This window comes from Callithrix jacchus, chromosome 7, assembly GCF_049354715.1.
Source record: "Callithrix jacchus isolate 240 chromosome 7, calJac240_pri, whole genome shotgun sequence".
In the NCBI taxonomy this organism is placed as follows: Eukaryota; Metazoa; Chordata; class Mammalia; order Primates; family Cebidae; genus Callithrix; species Callithrix jacchus.
In genome coordinates, this window is record NC_133508.1 from 17564497 (window position 1) to 17590663 (window position 26167).

At 39.9% G+C, this 26167-nt stretch overlaps 1 protein-coding gene across 2 annotated transcripts in view; it reads right to left on the reverse strand.

The window, feature by feature from the left end:
• Positions 1-26167, reverse strand: part of RSU1 (Ras suppressor protein 1) — a 236593-nt gene that overhangs the window by 150654 nt on the left and 59772 nt on the right. For both annotated transcript variants that reach the window (XM_008999989.5, XM_002750065.6), the window contains 3 exons: positions 24386-24504; positions 22486-22568; positions 22101-22215 (listed from right to left, as the gene is read on the reverse strand). In XM_008999989.5, the coding sequence (XP_008998237.1) occupies positions 22101-22215; positions 22486-22568; positions 24386-24504 (317 nt within the window). The remainder of the gene's footprint in view (positions 1-22100; positions 22216-22485; positions 22569-24385; positions 24505-26167) is intronic.

Here is a 26167-nt window from a genome sequence, read left to right on the forward strand (position 1 = left end):
TAACCTCAAGTGAGCCTCCCTCCTCGGCCTCCCAAAGTGCTGGGATTAGAGGCATGAGCCACATTGCCTGGCATTGTAAATGTAGTCTTCTAATGTGCTGTTCTAAGTATTCTTGGCTCATTTGTATGTTCCATCATCTACTTGTTAATTTAACCATTTTTATATCAAGATGGTGTCAAAGCTTCTATTGTTAAAAATACTGCTGCCAAAAAACATATTTATACTAACTTTTTCTGAGTTCTTGATTATTTCTTGATGACAGAATCCCAAGGGAGCTTACTGCAACAAAAGGTCAGAAGCTTTTACAGAGCCTGGTATATGCTCCAAAAATGGGTCTAGAATGGACATGTTAATGTGCAATCAAACAGCAGTGCATGAAAACGTCTACTTCAATAAACCTTTACTGTCACTTTGCATTCTTATTTCCTAAAATCTTTGTTAATCGATATACTAAAAAACAGTAAGTTGTTTTAATCTGCATTTCATTGATTGCTACTAAGGCTGACCAGTTTTTTTATACGCTCGGTCGTTGATCTTCTCTTGTGAAATACCTGTTCTTGCTCATTTCTAGTGAGGTATAACAAGTAGCTTTCTGCCATTTACCTCCAACACTTCTGACAGTGGTTAAGATAAACTGATATTGTACGGACTGGGCAGAGATATGTAATCCCAGGTCCCATGGTCAAGTATACACATTTTTTCCTAGAGAGAATCCATGGCTTTCACTGACTTCCTTAAGGGGCCAATGGACTTAGAAACTCTGGAACCAACTGGGCTAACTGGAGAAGTACAGTATCAGTAGGTTCCACCAAAGAGATGCTTCAATTATTACCCCACTAGTCACAGAATACCTAACTGAATGAAAGGCAGAAGTTCTGCCGAGTGCTCAGGGGAAGTCCATGCGGTGACAGGGACCACAGCCTACTAACAGTTTAAATTTATATTTAAGTCAGGAAATGTAATATATACCACTGCTTTCCTTTTCATTTTCTCTTACTGTTGTTGATTCTGCTACGTGTCAGCTAAAGTCTCACCTCTACTTGCTGTGGACTGAATATTTACGACCCTTCCAAATCCACATGTTAAAGCCCTAAATGCTAATGTGATGGTTTTTAGAGGTAGAGCCCTTAGAAGAGAATTAGGTCATGAGGGTGGAGCCGTTATAAACAAGATTAGGACACTTATAAGAACAGATACAAGAAAAATGAGCTCTGTCATATGATGATACAGAAAGAATGTATCACCAAGGATCAGAAAGAGAGCCCCCACCAGGAACCGAATTAGCCAGCACTTTGATCTTGGATTTTCCAGCCCCTAGAATCATCAGAAATAACTTCGGCTGTCTAAGTCACCCAGTCTATGGTATTTTTGTTATAGCAGCCCAAGCTAAGATGCTGTTGAGCTTTTTTACACTATCTCAAGCCATGATGATTTCTGCCCAGGCTACATTTCTATTACAATGACACTTGGTGTCCCAACTTAACAGATTAACTATTCTTCAGGTTTCACTAGGTTAGTAGCTCCATTAGAAAAAGAACTGGGTCATACCTTTTGTGCCTTTCAGAAAGGCTTACAAAGATATTAGATAAGACTTTAATAACTATTTCAGAGTCCTAACCGCATCTGCAGAACATAAGTAATGGTTAAAATAACAGATGAAGTTTGATAACTATAAAGTCTTTCTGCAGGACTTTGACAGGTTACTCTAAGCTTCAGGTTCCTCACATGTAAAATGGGAAAAAAAGTAACTCATAGAAATATCTCATTAAAGATTACGTATCTTAGGGGAGATAAGCACTCATAAATGTACTATTAGTATCATCAACCATCATCATTACTAGGGAAATATTTTCACCTGTTTTCATTTCTAAAAACTGCTCAATTTAAGGCACTAAAATGCAAAGTCATAAAAATCTTATTAAAACAGAAAACCTGGCTGGACACAGTGGCTCACGCTTCCCAAAGTAATCCCAGCACTTTGGAAGGCTGAGGCAGGTGGATCACCTGAGGTCAAAAGTTCGATACCAGCTTGGTCAATATGGTGAAACCCCATCTCTACTAAAAACACACACACACAAAATGAAACGAGTGTGGTGGCAGGTGCCTGTAACCCCAGCTGGGGCAGGAGAACCGCCTGAACCCAGGCGGCAGAGGTTGTAGTGAGCCAAGATTGCACCACTGCACTCCAGCATAGGTGACAGAGTGACACTCTGTCTCAAAAAAAAAAGAAAAACTACAACAACAAAAAAACAGAAAACTTAATGTTATTCAAAGTGGTGTTCCACAGTTCAAGTAGTCATCAGTAAAAACTCTCATAGTCTGAAGAAACAGAGGTGTGATAAATTCGGATTCAAAGAACTGTTGTTATGAAGGCTATAACACAAATCCAAAAATTTTCGGGAAAGTAGGTGAACAGCTAAAGTGAAAATGTGTGTGTGTGTGTGTGTGTGTGTATGTATGTGTGTGTATATGTGTGTATGTGTACATGTATGTGCATGTGTGTGTGTGTGTGTGTGTGTGTGTGTGTGTGTAGAGAGAGAGAACATCCAGAAGTTCTAGAATAAAAGCTTGAATGAGAAGAACACGCTTGATCTTTTGGTCACCGTCCTAAGAAAACAGTAAGTCAAGAAATAACAGTCTGCAAGATGTTGTAAAGTTGGGTAACTCACTTTTCTGCATTCTTTCATAGCAAATTATAGCTGGCAAAGTCTTTTAGATAGCAATTGCTTTCAATCTGCTCACCCAAAATGCCCAAACAACAAACCTTTAACACTAACCATTGATCTTGCCAATTGCATCTGCCACTATATCAGCTTCTTTTGTTCCCAGTCAGCCCTCTTCCAACACGATTCCAATTGCTAAATGGTCAGAACACACAGTGAAAGATTTAGTGTTTCATTGGCAATTTATACAACTGACTGCAACACTGTTGTAGTGAATCATGATTTATTTCTCTCACACTGCAGCACATAACCATTTAAATGCAAGGGGAAAAAGCCAACACCTCTTTAAAGTTTAATATGTCACCATCTACCACTACATCCTATGAACTAGAGCTAAAAGAGAGCAGATCAAATGAGTGATGTATTTGCTTCCCCTTTTAATACCTATAACTCCCTGTACAACCCAGCCATGCATCCTGTGCTGGCTCACTCTTCTTTATTTGCATGTGATTCAGAGGGAAGTCTGGTAGAGATACATGAATGACATCTGTATCAGTCAGCAGATGGAACCCAGAATAAATGATTACAATGATGAATATCTGGGGTAGGAAACCAGTACTAAAGGGCACGTGGGTGGACTTGGGGGTACCTAAAAACTCCCCAAATTATATGTAAAATTTCTTATGTGAAAATATATTTGGGGAAATATCTCCATAGGTTTCACTGGTTTCTCAAAGATTCTTGAAAAGATTAAAAATAATGGCTTAAGGAAACTTGACCTATTGTTGCAATAATGAAAAAGAATGAGGACATGAATAAGCATGCGAACAATGAAACAGTATCACAGGATATCAAGTTTTATACCAAGGCTTAGAAGCAAAAAGTAAGAAATGTGAGAAATGGTTGCTGCTATGGGCGATCCCATCCTAACCCTTAATATCTCAGAAAGTGACTGTATTTGGAAATGCGGACATTGCAGAGATAATTTAGTTAAAATGAGGTCATATGAGTGTACCCTAATCCAACACGAGTGGTGTCCATATAAGAAGGGCAAATCTGAACTCAGGTACTGAGGGAAGACACAGTGAAGACACTGGGAGAAAAGGGCCACCCACCCACAAGCCAAGGAGAGAGGTCTGGAAAAGACCCTTCCCTTAAAACCTCAGACGAAACCAATTCTGTTATTTTGACATTGGACTTATAATCCCCACGAATTAAAAAAAAACAAAAAATGATTTCTCTTGTTAAAGGCACCCAGTCTGTGGTACTTTGTTATGGGAGCCACAGCAAACTAATACAGTTGTTTTCAGCTGTAACAGTGAAGTTATAACAGATAAGTTAAAAAGCAGTAAAGACCAAGACATTCTTCTAGGGCTTAAAAACTTGAAAATACCAAGAATAAAAATGAAAACTGTCTTAAAGGACATGTGTACATAACGAAGTCTGATATACATCCTACTACTGCTATGTCTGCTATGGAATCCACCACTGAATACAAGGTTGAGGGGATGGCCTGAGCAAAAATAACCTCGGAAGTTGTGTAAACGGGTAAGAAAAAGGCAGAGAAATAATTATACCTGTCCACACTGGCAGTTATCAAAAATTAATCCAGACTTTTGCTTCTGGCATTCTGAAGTAACTGGACAAAATGTGTAATAGAAATGCTTCTACATATTGGGCAATGTACAGTTTATTCTCATGCTGCTAATAAAGACATACCCAACACTGGGTAATTTATAAAGGAAAGAGGTTTAATTGACTCACGGTTCAGCATGACTGAGGAGGCCTCAGGAAGCTTACAACAATCATGGCAGAGAAGGTGAGGCAAACGCGTCCTTCTTCACATAACAGCAGCAAGGAGTGCCAAGCAAAAGAGGGAAAAGCCCTTTCTAAAACCATCAGAGCTTGTGAGAACTCACTATCACAAGAACGGCAGCATAGGATAATGGCTCCATGATTCAATTTCCTCCCACTAGGTCCTTCCTACAACGTGTGGAGATTATGGGAACTGCAATTCAAGATGAGATTTGGGTGGGGACCCAGCCAAACCATATCAGGCAACAAGCAGCAAAGGACCATGATGGGTGAGGGAAGGGAAGTAACTGAGGAAAACTCCACATTCTCTCTGGTTTTCTCTGAGAAGCATTTCCAGACAGCTGTGCAGGAGTGGATCAAACAATATAGTGGCGACGCTGAGTTGAAAGGACAGAAATGAGGGAGTGAGGCTACTGAAGGAGCTGGAATTTGTGGGACAAGGTAGCAGGAAAGAAGGTGCTATGAAGAAAAAGAGGCCCAGAAAGCTGTACAGGAGTCCCTATGAATCTTTACCCAAATAATAACCGCCATGTTCAGGACAAGACTACCCAAGGCTGGGAAAGAAAAACAAAGACTACCAGGGAAAGACCAACTACAAGGAAGATAAAAGCTTAACAATTACTGGAGTTTGCACACGACTAGAAACACTCACATTCTGATCAGCCAGAAAGCAGAGACACTACTGAGCACTCTGGTCATAAGGCAGTAATCCCAGAACTCTTAAGAATAGGGTTAATCTAGCCTGGGAGTAAAGACTAGTATGGACCGACTCTGACAGGCATTAAAAACAAGCCTGGAAAGAATCAAGCTAACCACAAATTAATGTCACACTAGAATGAAACTCAACAGACCATAAAGACAAAAAAAAAAATCATACAAACAAGTTTACTCTTCTTTATATCTACAATACAGTAAAAACCAAAAAACAAACAAAAAAACTAGACATGAAGAGTACAAGGAAAAAAAGTGATTTACAAACAGAAAAAATCAGTCTAAACAGAATCAGAAATTGCATTACCAGATAAAAATGTTAAAACAGCAATTTAAAATATGTGCAAAGATTTAAAGAAATATGGGAACACAATAAGCAAATAAATAGTATTTATTAACTGAGAAATGAAGTTATCAAAAAACCTATATGGATACACCTGGAAGTGAAAAATGCAACATCTGAAACAATAAATTTCGCTGAATATGCTTATGAGGAGATTGGACACTACAGAACCACAACAACAAAAACCACTAAACTTAAAGATGGAGCAAAGAAACTTTCCAAGCTGAAGCTAAGAAGGAGATGCGGGAAGAAGCTGGAAAAAAAACCAAACAAGATAAAAAGTTCTGCATCACTGACCTGCGGAAGGCAACAAGTGATCTAACATAAGAGTAATGTGAGTGCTAGGAGAGGAGAGACAGATGGGAAATCAGTCAATCAATCTATTAAAAGATTTTATCTACTTATCATTTTATCTATTTTAAAAAAATGGCTGAAAATGACTAACCTACCAACCAATTAATCAAAAAATAATGGCTGAAAACAGCACTTCCATATGTAACATATGCTTTATGTTATGTTAAACCCAATGATAAAGCGAAAATTTTAAGAGGCCACAGGAAAACAGACACAGAGAACGATGTAAGAATGACACCAGAGCAGTGCAAACGAGAGACAAGAAAGCACCCTTGAAGCAAGATAGAAGGAAAAAAATAAAAAACCTCCCAACCTAAAATTTCATGTCCTGAAAAACATTTCCTCCAGGAACTGAAAGCAAAATAAAAATATTTCAGATAAAGAAAAGCTAATTCATGACCAAAAAGAACTGTACCAAAAATATAAAAGAAAATATTTCAGGATAAAGGTAAATGATACTAGATTGAAGCGCCTACATCAAGGAAAGAAGAGCGTCAGAAATGGTAAATACAGGAGTGGCAGTCAGTGTAAAAGACTTTTTTTCTCCTCTCTAAAGTTATTTAAGAAAACTAACTTAAGGAAAAAAATGATTATTACTGGGGGTTATAATATATCAACCAATTTCACCTAAGATTTGTGGAACACTGGTGGGGCATATAAAATTTTTAAGTCTGCATATAAAATTCACCAAATAGAGAATACACAGGGCCATAGAACAAGTCAGCAAATTGTAAAGGATTAGAATTATATAGATTATGAATTTTGATGAGGGCATAATTTAAATTAGTAATCAGTAACAAAATGTTTCAGACATCTCCAAATACTTGAAAACAAATTCTCAATTTCTAAGTAATAGGCCAAAGATCTTACAAAAGAAAGTATTTTAAACTGAATGATAATGAAATTACAGAACATGTGAGATGCTGCTAAAACAAGAGAAAAATTTATAACTTGAAATGCTTATATTAAAAAGGAAGAAAACTGAAAATCAAGCTAGAAAAATCAGAGCCAACTACACTCAGAATGAAAATTTTAAAAAGCAAATCAATGAAATACAAAACAAAGAATAAAATAACTAAATAAAACCACAACTGGTTCTGGACAAATCAAAGAGGGGAAAAATGAAAACCACAAATTAACAGTAGTGCAAATAAAAATGGAGACGACACAGACTAACTCAGAAGAAATGCACTTTCTAAAAAACTTTTCTAACTGGTGTGAGATGGTATCTCATTGTGGTTTTGATCTGCAAGAATTGACCATTTTTAAGACACGAAAATTACCAAAAGACACTAGAAGAAACAGAAAATCTGAAGAGCCTCTTATCAAAAAAATGAACTCATAATTCAAAACTTTCCCACAAATAAAACTGAAGACACAGATGGTATCAAGAATGAATTCTTTTAAACATTCAAACAATAAAAATTATCAAATTTTACTCATGAAACAAAAACTATACAAAGAAACTACAAGACAAAAAGAAAACTACAGATTAATATCCCTCATGAACAAAGTGGAAAAATTTCAAGTAAAATACTAGCAAATGAAATACAGAAATATATAAAAAGGAAGATATACAAAATAAAAGCCACATAGAGGTAGAAAAGGCATTTGGCAAAATTTAATATTTCATGATAAATCACTCTGCAAGCAAAAAATAGACGGGCATTTCTAAAATCTGAAAATGGTTATACCAAAAAAAGTCTCTTACAAATAACACAATATTCTATGCTAAAAGACTGGATGCACCATGGAATATTATGCAGCAATCAAAAATGATGAGTTTGTGTCCTTTGTAGGGACATGGATGAATCTGGAGAACATCATTCTCAGCAAACTGACACAAGAACAGAAAATGAAATACCACATATTCTCATTCATAGGCGGGTGAGGAAAAATGAGAACACATGGACACAGGGAAGGGAGTACTACACACTGGGGTCTATTGGGGGGAAGAGGGGAGGGACAGCGGGGGTGGGGGAGGTGGGGAGGGATAGCCTGGGGAGAAATGCCAAATGTGGGTGAAAGGGAGGAAGGCAGCAAAACACAGTGCCATGTGGGTACCTATGCAACTATCTTGCATGTTCTGTGCATGTACCCCAAAACCTAAAATGCAATAAAAAAAAAAGACTGGATGCTTTCCCCTTACAATTAGAAATAAGACAAGGATGTCTGCTCTTGTCACCTATATTCCACATTGTACTAGGGGTTGCAGACAAAGTAATTAGCCAAGAAAATCAAATAAAAAGCATCCACCTTGTAAAGGAAGAGATAAAATAGCTCTAATAAAGAGAAAATTCTAAGGAATCCACTAAGAAACAATTAGAACTAATGGCTGAATTCGTAAGGTTGCAAAATACAAGATCAATACAAATACCCACTGTATTCCCACATACTAGCAACAAACAACCCAAAAGTAAAATTAAGAAAATAATTTCACTTATAATAGCATCAAAAATAATAAAATGTTTAGGAAGAAATTTAGCAAAAGTATAAAACTCTGAAATCTATAAAACACTGTTGAAAGAAATTGAAGCTCTAAATAAATGCATAAACATCCCATGTTCATGTATTTGAAGAGTTAATACTGTGGAGATTACTATAATCCCTGAAATAATCCAAAATTTCAGTACAATCTCTACCAAAATACAAGTCAGCTTCTTTGTATAAATTAACAAACTGATTCTAAAATTCATATGGAAATATGAATTTTACAGTCCTCAAAAGAGTTAAAACAATCTTGAAAAAGAGTAACAAAGTTGAAAGTAACCTGCCCCAATTTAAAAACTTACTACAAAGCAACAGTACTAAAGACAGTGTGGTACTGGCATAAGGATAGACATATAAATAAATGAAATACCATTGAGAGCACAAAAATAAAACTATATATCTGCTCTCAATTGGTTGACAAGGGTGCCAAGATCACTTGATAAAAAGAGAACAGTCTTTTCTACACATGGTGCTGGAGCCACAGGACAGCCACATGCAAAAGAATAAAACTAAATCCTTATCGCACATCACATACAAAAATGAACTCAAAACGTATCAAAGATATAAATCTAAGAGTCAAACTATAAACTCTTAGGGCTAGAGAGATGGAGTAACTGGAGTGAGAGAGAAGAGGATATGGTTTCATTCTGAGGTAACGAACAACATTCTAAGGTTGTGGCGGTGGTTTTACAATTCTGAACATACTAAAAAACACTGAATGTGAGAATTGTATGGTGTGAGCTCCAAAACTATTCAGGTGAAAATTCCAAGGACAAAGCAAAGATCATGAAGAAGTGAGAGGTGGCTACTGATGGCGGCTCATGAGTAGCTGAGGGGGATAAGTCATGGAACACATGGGTGCCAGATGGGCCTTAAATATTCCAAGGGAAACACTAAAAAGTTCTAATTGACAAGGGTATACAATCCACTTGGTAATTTTGTAAGATCATCTTGACTATGGGATGAAGAATAGATTGTAAAGGAAGGTAGGATGCAGGAAACCAGTTGGGAGGTTATTCTGGCAATCCAGGTGAGAGATGAGGATGGCTTAAACCAATGTCTTGGGGAAGCTCACATTCTAGCAGCCATCTTGAAATTTTTAACTATTTGTTTAGCTGCTTCTTTCTAAGGTTTTCTTCATGAATGTAAGGATTATATATGTTTCATTTACCAGTGCTCTGCAAACGTAACCAATTACAGAAATATAACGCATATGGGGTTGGAAATCAGAATCTGACATGGTAAGATGGATGTGACGGGGCTGTCCAAGACGAGCTGTGATTTTTAAACAGCAAATACAAAAGGCAACACAGAGAGTACTGAACGTGTTAAAATCACTCTGCGTATGTGAAAAAAAGGAGCGTAAGCTTATTTACTAATATTAGAATGCCATCACCTAAACCTTAACAGAAGCATCTAAATGGTACAATTAGATGCTCTTGTGTAACAAGGCAGTTAACTTAAGGAATTAATACACAGTTTTTCTGGAAAGGTCTAAATAAACATAAATAAGAAAGACCGATCCATGATGTCATGATAAGGCCTAGATTTCTAGTGGTGACAAGAGGGACAACCATCACCCACTTCACTCCTTTCAAACTCCCACTGCACTCTGAAAGAAATTCTCACACTCACCCACACATGCAATACCATTTGGGTCTGACTCACTATAACCTTTTTTTCCTTTCTTTCAACATAGGAATACTATAATATACAGGAGACGCCTTAAAGGAAGAGGCTACAAAAATGTAAGATATTATATATGTTTTCAGGTGATAACAACTGTATTTACAGACATGCCTCTGAAATTAAAAAAAAAAATTAAATCCAGAACCTTCGCACTGCCAGCATTTCTCCCAGGGCAAAAATACATTTAGCGTCCTATTAAATCAAAGGAAGTTCACTGCACACAGTGGCAAGCTTTTCCAGCTGGTGCTAACACAGATTGATGCACACGTTCAATCACGCTGAACCTGACGTTGGGCTTCCTGAAATTTACACTGCAAAACGGAAACGTTTTATGTGCTGCAACTTCCCGCCCCCTTTCAGCCAATAACTCACCAGGGAGAAATATAATTCACTTAGCATTTTAAAAATCCATGCTGAAAACATTTTCTGGGGCTAAAGATGTCACTGATATAGAATATATAAAATGGAACTTGTTAAAAAGTATCACGTAGGAGATTGACAGGAGTCATTTTTGATTATCAGCTAAGGCCATGGGAATCAAAGGATATGATAGGATTTTTCTGTGAAGAATGGCAAAAGAAACATTAACACAGAAATAAAATGTAAGAGCATGCCATAAAATCCAAGTCGAGATTCAAAGTTGGGCACAAATATTCTATTCCCAACGTTTTATTCTTCAAATAAAATTAAGGCATATATTTGGAAGCACAGCAATCTGTCATCTAATAATAAATTATGCCTTTTTATTGGCTCAGTTTTGACATATTGATGGGTATACTATTGGGAGGAATACTTACTTTTGAATTAGAAAGATCTGAACTAAAAACTGGATTCTGTCCATAATAAGCCATGTCAATAATGCGGCTTCAGGCAAGTCACGACCCCCTTGGTTCCATAATCTTCAAAAAGAGGCCAGAGAGCTCTCCCTGTCTACATCATAGAACTGAGATTAAGTGCATTAAACTATTCTGCAAATTACGATATTCTGCATAAAAACTAAGATATGTAATTCTATCTAGCTTAAAACTAATCTGAAAAAATGTTATCAATTAACAAATTCAATCATATATATATATATGTGGTACAGTTTATAATTCCATAAAGAACGTCCTTATCACTTAACTGCCCTATCTAGTAAGCTAGATCTTCTTTTCATAATAACAGGATTTAGGGAGAGAAAACCAATTCTGAGAACAATACAAAGCTGCCTTGAGTTAGGACAGGTAATCACCCCGAATTGAAAAGCCAGTCTAAAAAAAATTAACTTTCTTATTTTGTACTTGGAGTCTGCTTATTCTAGACATAGTTAATAACTACATTACATCTTTTCTCAAAGAAAGTTAAAAGATTTAGCCAGATGGGTGGTCCATTCCTGTAATCCCAACATTTTGGGAGGCCAAGGCAGAAGGTCTGCCTGAACTTAGGGGTTCCAGACCAGCCTGGGCAACATAGAGAGACTCCATCTCTACAAAACACTGAAAAATTAGCCAGGCGTGGTGATGCATGCCTGTGGTCCCAGCTAATTGCAAGGCTGAGGTGCAGGGATCACTTGGACCAAGAAGGTCAAGGCCCTAGTGAGCCATGATCATGCCACTGCAAGCCAGTCTGGGTGGCACAGAGCAAGACTCTGTCTTCCAAAAAAAAGAGAGATTTCAAATAATAGCTAAACTACTTTGCCCAACTCCAGAAGAGACTTCCTTTTCTATAATGCTTTTAATTTATAATAATATAATAAAGATTTAGAAAGATGGATTTACATAGTGTATTTTAAACAGGAAATAAATTACTAATATGTAGGCAAGTGACAAAAGCATTATAGTGTAGGCACACAACTGATTTAAAAAATGAAGCCATCGGTTCAGAACAGTGGTTATTATCATGAATTCTGGAGCAGAAAAAAATCCCCAATGAAATAAGCACCGTCACTAAAGGTAAACTAAGACAGTGAGAAATTAAACAATTAGAAAATAATGTTGTCACTTGCAGAGTGGCAGTTTAAGAACTAACATGGATAAAGAAGTGAGTCTAATCAGTGCAACTGCTATAAAGTATCCAACTCTTTTTTTCTTTCTTTCTTTTTTTTTTTTTTTGAGACAGAGTCTCACTTTGTCACCTAGGCTGGAGTGCAATGGCATGGCCTTGGCTCACTGCAACCTCCACCTCCCATGTTGAAGCAATTCTCCTGCCTCAGTCTCCCGGGTAGCTGGGACTATAGGCATGTGCCACCACACCTGGCTATTTTTGTATTTTTAGTAGAGATGGGGTTTCACTACATTGGCCAGGCTGGTCTCAAACTCATGACCTTGTGAACCACCCACCTCAGCCTCTCAAAGTGTTGGGATTACAGGCATAAGCCACTACGTCCAGCCAAGTATCCAGCTCTTACTAGGAACAAGTTAATTATCACACAAAGGATGTCAAAAAGAAAGAAGTGAACTAATAGGCAAATGAGTGAATTGAACCACCTATGGTCCAATCAAAAAGCCAATCACAGAGCTTTTTAGGTAGAAGAACCACCACTGCTCCCAGCCTCAATATAAAACTCACAAGAAAGGCACAGACTTGAAAGATCACTTGTTATTACATTATTAGGATGGGTGGACCGAGCCATACTCTTCTTGCTATGTCTTTTGTCCACCCTGAGTACTGGCCATGCAGAAGCCCTTCATCTGAGCTCCTCCCTCTTGTCCCTTCTTTTCCTTTGCTTTTCTCTTCTGACCCTTCCTATGTGCCGCAATTTTCACACAGGAGGATAATTCCAAGCCTTTCTTTTATCCACAGGATACACTGACCAATCCCACTGTGCGAGGTGAGACTTTGGCTCTGGATCCACTCTGCTGTTTCTTTCTCACTAGGCACTCGGTAACTAACTGCCTCTTCCCTGTCAAAAGGATGGGGCTGGGGTGACCTCTCTGCTTACACTATTTCAGAAGAGCCCAGGTTTCAGAAAGCTGGCCTCTAAATAGTCAAAGTTTAATAGCAAAAAAATCTACTGTGCACATATGTGCATGTGCCTGTGTGTGTTCATCTACCTAACATTCACTGAGCAGCTGTACTCATTCCTGAATCAAGGCTAAATTCTTTAAGCAGATTATCCTGTTAATCCTCACAAAGACACCATGAGGTGAGGGCTGTTATTACCCTAATTTTACATGAGGCACAGAAGGAAGGTAAAATAACATATCTGTATTAGTCCATTTTCATGCTGCTGATGAAGACATACCTGAGACTGGGCAATTTACAAAAGAGATTTAATGGACTCACAATTCCACATAGCTGGGGAGGCCTCACAATCATGGTGGAAGGCAAGGAGAAGTAAAGTCACATCTTATATGGATGGCAGCAGGCAAAGAGAGAGAGAGCTTGTTCAGGAAGACCCCATTTTTAAAACCATCAGATCTCATGGGACCCATTCACTATCACAAGAACAGTGTGGGAAAGACCCACTCCCATGATTCAATCATCTCCCACCGGGTCCCTCCCACAACACGTGGGAATTATCAGGGCTACAAGATGAGATTTGGGTGGGGACATAGAGCCAAACCATATCAATATCTGAAGGTCACAGAACAAGGCAATGGGGGATTCAAGTTTGAATCCAAGCCTAGTGATGAGTACACCACTTAACCTTGATCCTCTACTGTTTACATTTTTAAAATGTTTTAACCCTTTGGATAAAATAACTGTGAACCAGTTGACAGAGTGACAATAACAGAATAGAAAATAAATGAGACACTGATAATCAGGGCCTTAATTGACCAAACAAAGAATACTGGATTTCCTTCAAGCCTGCCTCAGTAAACAAAGTTATTTTTCTTTAGCTGCTCAACATCCACAGGAAAAGGATTAAGAGATACAGCAACAGAGATTCTGGACTGTACAACCATTCATTATTAATTCTGTTCACTCTGGAAAACGTAACTGGGAGGAAATTCTCAATTCATAACATCCTTTACTCTCTGAAGTGGATTAATATTCATTTCCACTCTTCACAAGTATGCTAGAAAATACTATGCTTCTCATAGTTACTGTAGTAAAAAAAATGCTATCAATTGTCGGCACCTATTGTGGGGCACTAGGCTTGCTAGCCCCAGGTGTGTGCAGCATTGCAGACACACAGCCCACAGGCTGCTTGGATTGGTACACATAACGTTTTGATAACTTCATTTTGTTAACAAATCAAAACAATAACAAAACAAAACAATGCTTGGCATGCAACAAAACACAATCTTGTTTTCTTCTCTTCTCCAAAAACAAATTTATTTGAGTGACAAATGCAGAAGAAGAGGTCCCATTATTACCTACAAGCCAAGAAACCAGAAACGACTCCAATTCAGAACAAGCAGCTGAAACCATGGAATGCTTAGGAAAGAGAATTACAGGAAACACAGAATCCAGATCTTCAGCTCACATGACAATGGTCTCATTGGCGGGTGAGAAAATGCAGAGCTGGGTTAGAAAACTGCTGGCAAAAACAAACTATCATTAGACTGAACTGGCAACCAAAAATGGGAAAAAATGTTTGCAACCTACCCATCTGACAAAGGGCTAATACCTAGAATCTACAAAGAACTTAAACAAATCTACAAGAAAAAAAAAAAAACAACAAAAGTGGGCAAAGGATATGAACAGATACTTCTCAAAAGAAGTTATTTATGCAGCCAACAAACATGAAAAAAAACTCATCATCACTGGTCATTAGAGAAATGCAAATCAAAACCACAGTGAGATACCGTCTCATGCCAGTTAGAATGGCGATCATTACAAAATCAGGAGACAATAGATGCTGGAGAGGATGTGGAGAAATAGGAATGCTTTTGCATTGTTGGTGGGAGTATAGATTTAGTTCAACCACTGTGGAAGACGCTTTGGTGATTCCTCACGGATCTAGAACTAGAAATCTATTCTATTAAATCATTCTATTAAAAAGGCCTCTATTAAAACGGCTGGGCGCATGTAATCCCAGCACTTTGGGAGGCCAAGGCGGGTGGATCATGAGGTCAGGAGATTGAGACCATCCTGGTCAACAAGGTGAAACCCTGTCTCTACTAAAAATACAAAAATTAGCTGGGCATGGTGGCGCGTGTCTGTAATCCCAGCTACTCGGGAGGCTGAGGCAAGAGAATTGCTTGAACCCAGGAGGCGGAGGTTGCGGTGAGCCAAGATCATGCCATTGCACTCCAGCCTGGGTAACAAGAGCGAAACTCCATCTCAAAAAAAAAACAAAAAAAAAAGGCACATGCACACGTATGTTTACTGTGACACTGTGCACGATACCAAAGACTTGGAACCAACCCAAATGCCCAGCAATCATAGACTGTATAAAAAAAATGGAATATATATACACTATGGAATATTATGCAGCCATGAAAAACGATGAGTTCATGTCTTTTGCAGGAACATGGATGAAGCTGCAAACCATCATTCTCAACAAACTGACACAATAGAAAACCAAATACCACATGTTCTTACTCATAATTGAGTGTTGAACAATGAGAACACATGGATATGGGGAGGGGAACATCACACACCAGGGCCTGTCAGTGGGTGGAGGACTAGGGGAGAGATAGCAGGAGGTGGGGGGATTGTGGAGGGATAGCATTGGGAGAAATACCTAATGTAGATGGGGGATGGATGCAGCAAACCGCCATGGCATGTGTATACCTATCTATGTAACAAACCTGCATGATCTGCACATGCACCCCAGAACTTAAAGTTTAATTTAAAAAAAAGAAAGAAAGAAAAGAAAGGAAACTGCTGGCAAACCTCAGGCGATGCCACCAGCTCCTAAATCACCTTTTTGTTTTTGTTTCTGGGGCTGTTGGCCTATTCTGAGGACTGGTCAAGGTATATACTGAATTTCCTTACTTCACTACCAATGCAGGTCTTTTATCCTCTCAATTAATTCTTCCAGGAAATAATATACAAAGCAACTAAAAAGGGTGAAAGTTCAGTTAGTCACATGGCTGGCTGCTTTTCAAGAGACTGGATGCTGGCTGAAAATTCTGGCCAAAAGGAGCCTTCTGCATTCAGGCAGCTCCGAGGATACTTCAGTTATATGCATTCCACTGTCCTGCCCTGGCAGAGTTAACTGCAGATGTCACGGAAAAGGAAGTAACCCCCATCTGCCTCATAAGAGAACCCCTTTTTCCTATGAAGCAAAAACACACCACGCAGCTCCAGCAACGGGGAGCCATTGTGGTGCCAACCAAGGTGGCCTCAGTCCCTGACTGGCCACAGATGTCTGCCTGGGAGTCAGCTGACCTGTAAACATCCTGGATCCTTCCGCCTTCAGTGTTCAGGAACCGCAGGGCTTCACGGCTCAATCTTTCACTGTCTGCAGTCACATGCAAGGGATCTCATCTGATTAATACCCTTAGATGTACGCTGATAATGCCCCAAATTACACATGCAGCCTAGATATCTCTTCTGGACTGCAGATTCTTATACCCCATTGCCTTTTCAATGAGATACCCCAAAGGCACCTGAAACTTAAGAAACCTGAAACTCAGCTCAGGACAACCTCCTCTCCTCAATCCCTCTCCTACTCTTGCTATAATCTTTCCCCAGCCTTCCAGTTGCTTAGACCAAAACCTCAGAGTTAACCTTAACTCTCTCAACCCTCATCTAAACTGTCACCAATTCCTGTTAGTTAGGCCTTTGAAACAGATCTGGTATCAGACTGTTACTTGTACCGCTACTGCTACTATTTGGATGAAGCCAGTATCTACTTCCACCAGAACTGCTACGATAGTCTCCTCTCTCTCGGACTCCACTTCCACCTTGCCCTCTGTCCTCCAGTCTCTTTTCAACACAGCAGCCAAAGAATCAGGGGCTCATGCCTGTAATCCCAGTGCTTCAGGAGGCAGGAGGATTGCTTGAGCCTGGGAGATGGAAGCTGCAGTGAGCTATGATTGCACCACTGCACTCCAGCCTAGGTGATCACGTGAGACTCTGTCTAAATAAGAAAGTCAGTTCATGCTATGCCTTGGCTCAAAACCCTTCAGTGTCTTTCCCATTTCTATCAGTTTCCTTTTGCTACTCGAACCAATGACCACAAGCAGTGGCTAAAAACGACAGAAATCTAGTCTCTCACTGTTCTAGAGTGCACAAGTCCACGAACTGGATTTTTTTTACTGCATTTTAGGTTTTGGGGTACATGTGAAGAACATGCAAGATAGTTGCATAGGTACACACGTGGCTGTGTGATTTGCTGCCTTCCTCCCCTTCACCCATATCTGGCATTTCTCCCCATGCTGTCTCTCCCTAACTTACCCACCCCCCGCTGTCCCTCCCCTTTTCCCCTCAATAGACCCCAGTGTGTAGTGCTCCCCTCCCTGTGTCCACGTGTTCTCATTGTTCATCACCCGCCTATGAGTGAGAACATGTGGTACTTGATTTTCTGTTCTTGTGGCAGTTTGCTGAGAATGATGTTCTCCAGGTTCATCCAGCCATCACAAACTGGATTTTATGGAGCTACAGTCGAGGTGCCAATAAGGCTGCACTCCTTCTGGAGGATTCAGAGTTGGCGGGTTAGAATTCCAGCTGTGTGCCTTTCCAGTTTCTGGAGGCTGCCTGCACTTCTTAGCTTGCGGCCCCTTCCACGAGTGACTCCAGCCTCCTGCTCCTGTCACCACATCTTCTACTCCTACGTCTGACCCTCCTTCCTCCTTCCTGATAGGATTACACTGGGCTCACCTGGGCAATCCAGGATAATCTCCCCATCTCAAGACTCCAAAGCCCACGGGCAAAGTCTCTTTCGTGACATAAGGTAACGAATTTTCATATTCTGGTGATTAGGATGGGAGCATCTGGGGCGGTGCCCATGTCACAGACTAAAAGTCCAAGTTCTGACAATGTCCTACTAGTTCCCATGTGAACAGTCCCACTTCCTATCTAAGCTCATTGCTTACAGCTCTCTCCCCTTCACTCACTCTGATCCAGCTACACTGGCCTTGCTCTTCCTCAACACGAGCCCACCCAGGACTTTGGCACTTACTGTTCTCTCCATGAGGAGAGCACCCTTCTTCCTTTAAGTCTCTGCATAAAGGGCACCATCCTATGAGTGAAGGTTTCTCATATTACCCCTTCCCCAGCTGGGCACTCCCTTCCATGCTCAATATTTTCCCAGAGCTCCTAATACCACTTCTCTGTCATTCATAGTCTTTCCCTCTTTCTCTCTCTCTCTATTCTGTCTTCTCCCACTAGAATATCATCAATAACAGGTGTTCTTGTCATAATCTCTAGCAAATACCAGGTGCTCAACAAACAGTTGCAGAATAAGTGAATCTTACTTTACTTGGACTCAAAGATCTGCCCTAAAGTAGAACTTAACCTGAATGATAAATGAATGAATGAATGAGAGACTCAACTTCCATCTCCTCTTTTGTAGGTATATAGACTAATATGAAAGTAAGTGCTTTACTACTTAGGAACCTGACATAGCAGTTTAAGTAACTTATTCAAGGCCACACAACAAAGGAAAAGTAAACAATCACATATTAAAACTCCAGCCAAGCCCCTGACTTTATTTTGCTGTTTCCCTGCATGTTCTCAGACCTGACAATGGGAACTCATCTGGATTCTCCTGCTTGGCTGAAATACCAGTACCAACAAGGTTACAAGTTAATAAACTCTGGATTTATTATGAGAGGAAATTTCACAAAAGTATCTAAAGCATTTGTGTATTCAGATATGTAAGAAATTAATATATAGAGAGAGATCCTCATCCACATTTTTAAACGCCTCCAAAAGCAAACCTGCAGCATAAGCTTCGTCAGCATCTGGCACCGCCCATCAGCCAGCCCCGAGCAGCAACCAGATGGTCACCTCAGGTATTGGGGACACGAAGAAACAAAAGACATTCCCATTGTGGGGCACATTTACTGAGGGCAGAGACATGGGGAAAATGCAACTGGCTTGTAATGGGACAGCAATGTGTCTTGCAGAGGCCACCCCAGCTGCATTTTGGAAAGTGTTACGCAAACCTTGCTCACACACCAGCAAAGCCCACCCAAACTCACCATTCCACAACATCCCTCTGCCTGCCATTTCCGGAGGGTGTGAAAACTGCATTTCTAGTAATCATCTTACGGGCATATGGGTGGGAAAGAGGACCTCACTGTGATCAGGAAGCTGGTGATCCCTCAGAGGAGGGACTGCCAGGTTCAAATCTCACCTCTGTGACTCACTCACTGTGTCCCCAGAGACATGTCACCAACCAACCCTCTCTACCCCTCAGTGTCCTATCCTCACCTCTCTAAAGTCCGCTTTTAATTCTTATGATAATTATAGGTGATATTGCAGGAAAAACACTTATTATAGTGCCTTGCTATTCAAGGCCTTATTACATACTACCCATTATTATAATAGCTGTTACTAGATTAATCTTAACTTAAAAAAACACCATTCAAAAATAAATAGTACGATTGTTTTAATCTTGAGTTTAGCTTGTGACAGTGACTTCTATAGGTTTATCATTTACTTACAACTAAGAGCTTGTCCATAATCAGGAAAAACTGCTACCAGGCAAATGTTAAGAGTAAGATTTTCTACACATGGCTGGCAAAAATAAAGTCATTTAAAGCCTTCCCCCTCAATTCTACACCTGAATAAAAATATACATGATTTGTTCATGGATAGCTTAACAGAAAGGTTGAACAAATATGACCTCATGTAGTATTTAAATAAGATAAGCAAAATGAGTACGATTTTTAAAAATATACAAAGGCATGTGTAGGTTCAAGTAGGCATTTTTGTGGCAAATTACCATCTGATAAAATAATTGTTTAATATCCTATGTTGCCTCACTGCTTGAAAATGAAACAAGATCAAATGACATCAAAATACACATTTATTTTTCTGTTTCTACTAACCATGCTCATCAAGGACACATGTCAGAGGCACTGAGTGAGTTTTACACCAAGTTACACAAGGATTCACCTCACACACAGAGATCCTGATTTAGTGGGTTGGGGAGGAAGCTGCAGAAGCTCCCCAGCTATTACTAATGCTAACATCTGTGGTTATTAACCACTGTGCGAGATCTTTTATTTTTATTTTTTTCCTTTTTGATAATGTCTTGTTCTGTCACCCAGGCTGGAGTGCAGTGGCACCACCACACCTCACTGCCACTTTGATCTCCCAGGCTCAGGTGATCCTCCCATCTCAACCTCCCGAGTAGCTGGGAACAGGAATGTATCACAATGCCTAGCTCAGTTTTTGTACTTTTTGTACAGATGGGGTTTCACCATGTTGACCAGGCTGGGCTCAAACTCCTGGCTCAAGTGATCCGCCCACTTTGGCGTCCCGAAGTGCTGGGATTACAAGTGTGAGCCACAGTGCCCAGAGCAAGATCGCTCCTTTGACAAGAAGTTTTTTGCCTTGAAAATGTTTGCAAAAAGTGTTTCTTGATTCTGTAATACTGCTCCCAAAGCAACACTTGACTAACTTGCAACTCAATAAAGAGATATGTTGAGTTGCTCCTCAGCCCTTAAAAAAATCATTAAATATCCTCTGGTCTTTTAATACTAACAAGAGAGCTAAGGGAAATGGGAAAAGAGGGGATGGGGCATTCCATTTGTTCTACGAAATCACATGACTGCCTTCCCTTTAGACCAATATGGCTGCCAGCAGAATCCTCAGTGCTGATGGGAGTGTTCTGTATCTCCGTCTTCCTATGCATAACCATTAGCCACATCAGTCTGCTGATAACTTTCCTAACATCCTGCCACCTAAGGTCCTTGTTTCATTCATTCATTCAGTCAATGTTTTCTGAGCACCTAATGCACCCTAGGGAACAAAGGCAAAGATGCCCCTACCCTTCTGGTGCTTGCATTCTAATTTCTAACAAATGGCCTCTTCAAACTGCCAGACTCGTTTAAAGAACTGCTTCCTCACTGGGTGTGGTGGCTCAAGCCTATAATCCCAGCACTCTGGGAGGCCTAGGCGGGCAGATCACCTGAGGTCAGGAGTTTGAGACCAGCCTGACCAACATGAGAAACCCCATCTCTACTAAAAATACAAAATTAGCCAGGCCTGGTGGTGAATGCCTGCAATCCCAGCTACTCAGAAGGCTGAGGCAGAGAACCGCTTGAACCCAGGTGGTGGAGGTTGTCCTGGGGTGAGATGGCACCACTGCACTCCAGCCTGGGCAACAAAAGCAAAATTCCATCTCAAAAAAAATAAAGAAAGAATTGCTTCCTCAATGTGATTCTCAAAAATGATGGTACTTTGGAGCAGAAAAGCAAATCACCACAGTTTGAGGAAACAATGTGATTCAAAGGCCTGAAAAAATTAGAGGCTATAGAGGGTCTGCACGAGCAAAGGGAACTTCTGAACCTTTTGCAGTGACACAAAGCAGCAACAGAATCACTGGCTTGGAGGTTATTTCTGGTAGGGAAATAACCTCCAGAGGATAATCCATTCTGGAAACAGGAATGACCTGGCAGAAGATTAGGATTCAACAGCCAGGAGTAGGACCAAGGAATTCCCAGCAAGAACGTATTTAACAATTGCTGCTACAGACGGGATCAGGAGAGAGGCAGATTTCCGAACGGCAGAGGTATGAACACCTTCAAGTAGCCGTAACAACTACTTTAACTATTTGGTAAAAGTGTTTCCAGGTCAGTAAAAAATTAAGGGGTTAAAAAGTAAAAGTGATGCTTAAAGTTATTAATAACCAACCAAGACCCGGAAAGCTTACCCAGTTAGTCAATGAGGCTATGCACGGATAAGACTCTTACTACTAATCCCATGCTTTTTCCACTACCTCACGCAGGGAGCTGAGCGGGGTCATCTTTCATCAGCAGTTTCTAAGACACGGGACACTACAGCTGCAGAACACAGCATCGGGGAAGGTCAAACCTATAACCGCTGCGCTCTGGTCAATGACAAATGGTTCTCAAATGGTCAGAACTGGGTACCTAGGTGGAGAGCGGTTGCCAAGAAGAGGAGAGAGGCTGTTCAGAACTGCTACATTAGGATAACTGTTATTCATGAAACCCAGAACTAAGTTCATTCATCAGCAACCTTACCTAGTTCTGGGGGCAGAACGGTGAGGCGGTTCCCCTGAATGTGGAGCTCTTTAAGCTGGGTAAGCTCCCCGATTTCCTTAGGCAGCGAGATCAGGTCGTTATCCCTAAGGCTGAGCTAAACAGAAGAAAACAAGGAGTGGTCAACACATTTTCACATTAAAAGGTGCTCCACAGAAACTCCCATCCTCTTCCATGTCCTCTCTCTCATGAAAGCGCAATCCTTCCCGTTTATTTACAAGTGTCGGTGGATAAACAAGAAACACTAGCAGGGATAGTGGTCTAGTCCCACAAAACAAACCTTACTCTGGCTCAGATTGACTTGATTCTACCCCTACAAGGCTGCAGCAGTGAATTGATTTTCTAAGAATTTAGATAAATTACTTACTATCTGCAACTTTGTGAGCTTCCCGATATCTGGCGGCAGGATTTCAAAATCGTTGTCACTTAGATAGAGTGCACGCAGGGTGGCTGCAAATTAAACAGCAATATATAAACAGGGCGGCATGGAACCCAGCCATTTGGGGTCTGATCAATACGAGGGAGTCAGCTTTGATTAATAACCCGGGCTTGGTGAAAAGCCTTTGACATACCTAGGGCTCCCAACAATAACAGGCAGGTCACACTTAGATTTACTGGCTTATTGTGTAGCCGGTGTGTCCAGGAAAACATCTATATCCAAGAGGACTGACGCAATTAACAACTGCGGGCACTTGCATTTTGGGACAAAGAGTTTCAACACATTTTCAGAGAAGATTGTTCCTTTTTCTCGTAGATTCCTTTTGATTCCCATTTATTTCTCCATGTGCATTCGAAGTAAAACAAGGGAAACTACTGAGCCACTTTTATGGATACCTACGGCAAGAAGGTTCTTTCAAGTGAACACAACTAAGTGAAAACAGACCTTTTCCTATGTAAATAGCACTGTGTTAAAAACTAATGAAAGGCTTTCTGGTGATGGAGGCTATCACCACGGCTCATCAATTCCATAATCTGACTAATCATTGCCACTTGTTTTTACAGTCTTAAGGACAAAAATAAATGAAGACAAAGGGGCTAAAATGACGACAGGAAGTTAACAGAGTAATCCTAACTTAAACAGAGATCAGCAGTCAGAAGTGTGTTCACCATTACACACTGATATTATGATTCCGAACTACTGAAGGCCAGAATTCTAAAGCGTCTCAACCAAAAATGCTGAGTATGTTTTTTTTACCAGTAATCAATTGTTTTTTAGAGACAGAGTCGCACTCTGTCACCCAGGCTGGAGTGCAGTGGGTCACTGCAGCTTTGAACGTCCAGCCTCGAGCAGTCTTCGCACCTCAGCCTCCCAAGTAGCTAAGATTACAGGCGCACGCTACTATGCCTGGCTAATTTTCTCATTTTTATTTCTAGAGACAGGGTCTATGTTGCCCAGGCTGGTCTTAAACTCCTACCCTCAAGTGATCTTTGCAGCTCAGACTCCCAAGAACTGTATGCTAATATAACATAATAAGAACAGTTGACCCACCGCCCATGAAAATATTTTACAGTTGGTTTCATGCACTTGAGAAAGTCATAGATAATGTACATAAGGTAAAAAGTAAAATTTTAGAGACAGCTCAGAAAACTCAGAATTTTTTAATGCCATATAAGTTACTATTCGAAGAAACAGAACACTCATTTAAGCAAAGCAAACCTTGCCTGAAATATTGCATGCGGTCCCAGAAGAAATCTTTCAGTTTTTTAATTTTCAAAAACATCTTCAGCAAGAAATTTGTTTGCATATAAAACAATAAAATGCGTTCACCTGTGGCCAATAATTTCTTAGTGCCTGTGTGCTGCATAAATAGGTCAATAAGAGTACTTTTTAAAAGGCTGAACTTTTAAAATTGTTTGTGGTTTAGTAATAAATATTTTATAAATAATTAGAATATTCTAGGTAAATATCCTACAAAGAATTAATAGCAACATGGGAGGATACTTTTTTTTGGCATGCTATTTAAAAAGAAAGTCGTCTCTTAGCTAAATCTTAGCTAAATGTGAGGCTTGATCTCATTTATGTATATGATCTCTCTCAGAATGTTAATATGACATTACTAAGTCCACTTCTGCCCAATGGTGTCACATAACAATATATCAAATGCACATACTGCTGAGCTATGAAGGAATATTCAAAAGGAGTCTCTAAAGAAAAAATTATCTCTGTCCAATAATTTCTCTTCGAGTTTGGGTCCCGGCAAATAAATTTCACTCTTAGAACGCAAAGTACGGTGTTTAGGAGATTTATAGAATTGAAAGTTTCTTACTCAGGTAGAAGAAGTTTCCAGGAAGAGAATTTTCATTCAAGTTGTTGTAAGTCAGATCCAGAACCTCAAGAGCTGGCAGGGAGCCGAAGCCTCGTGGCAAAGTGTTCAGCCTGTTCATGCTGTTGAAAGAGACAAAAATCCACATCACGACACCAAAGTCACATTTATACAGGCTATCAAGAACACCTCTGTTTCACAGGCTGAAAGCATAAGAGAGTGCCATGATCCTCGAGTCACTTTATACTTTATTTTTCTGAGACACGGCCTTCCTCTGTTGCCCAGGCTGGAGGGCAGTGACACAATCTCAGCTCACTGCAGCCTCAACCTCCCTGGGCTCAAGCGATCCTTCCACCTCAGCCTCCCAAGTAGCTGGTACCACAGGTGCACACTGCCATGCCCCACTAATATTCGTATTTTTTGCAGAGATGGGGTTTTGCAATGTTGCCCAGGCTGGACTCAAACTCCAGAGATTGAGTGATCCTCCCACCTTGGCCTCCCAGAATGCTGGGATTACAGGCATGAGCTACCATGCTCATCCTTTTTTTTTTTTTTTAAATTAAAAAAAAAAGCATTTATTTAATACTTACATTGAGAAAGACTGTACATATTTATGGTGTACAACATGATACTTCTGACATATGTATAAGCCATCGTGGAATGGCTTAAATCACCCCTATTTAACAGGTGCATTGCCTCACAGGCTTGTCATTTTTTTTTTTTTTTTTTGTCTTTTGTGGTGAGAACGCTTAAAATTCACTTTCTTAGCAATTTTCAAGTATACCACATATCGCTATTACCTGCAGTCACCATGATGTACATCCCATGTCTTGAACCTGCTTCTCCTGTCTAACTAAAATTGTGTGTCCTTTGGCTAACATCTCCGCAATTCCCCTCTCCCTGCAGCCTCTAACCATTTCATTCCCTGTTTCTATGAGGTTTACTTTTTTACATTCCACATATAAGTGAGAGGATAGGAATTCTGTCCTATTTAGACTAATGATTTGAGTCAGAGAGTTTACATGTTCTTAAAACATTTGAAAATTGCTGATTTGTCATTTTTCTCCGATGGTGAAAATTAATCACTATTTTACACAAAAACTCAAACCATCATGAAACATCACGTTACAAGTTTTCTTGTAAAGAAAAACTTCCTTATGAATGTAGTGATAATATCTCAAAATATATACATAAGTTTTGCAGTTTTCAGCCTTTTGCTTTATTTCATTCATTCCTTTTAGGAGGAAAAATTATTTTTTTGTTCTACAACGGCTAACATTCAAAACTGTCTTCAATTAGAATGGTGATGGCCAGAGGCTGGAGGGAGTGGGAAATGGAGAGACACAGTTTAATGGGTATCAGGTGCAGGTTTGCAAGATGAGAAAATTCTGGAGATGGGCTGAACAACAATGTGAATACACTTAACACCACTCAACTGCATACTACAAAGACTTTGCATTTTGTGTGTATTTTTTATCACAACTGAAACTTTTTTTTAATCATACAACTGACCATTGAGCAACATGGGTTTGAACTGCCTGGGCCCGATGACACGTGGATATTTTTCTTCTGTTTCTGCCACCCCTGAGACAGCAAGGCCAACCCTCCTCTTCCTCCTCAGCCCACTCAACATGAAGACGATGAAGACCTTTAAGATGATCCCCTTCCACTTCAACAACAGCAAATGCACTTTCTTTTCCTTATGACTTTCTTAGTAATGTTTTCTTTTCTCTAGCTTATTGTAAGAGTGTAGTATAGAACACATGTAACACACAAAATATGTGT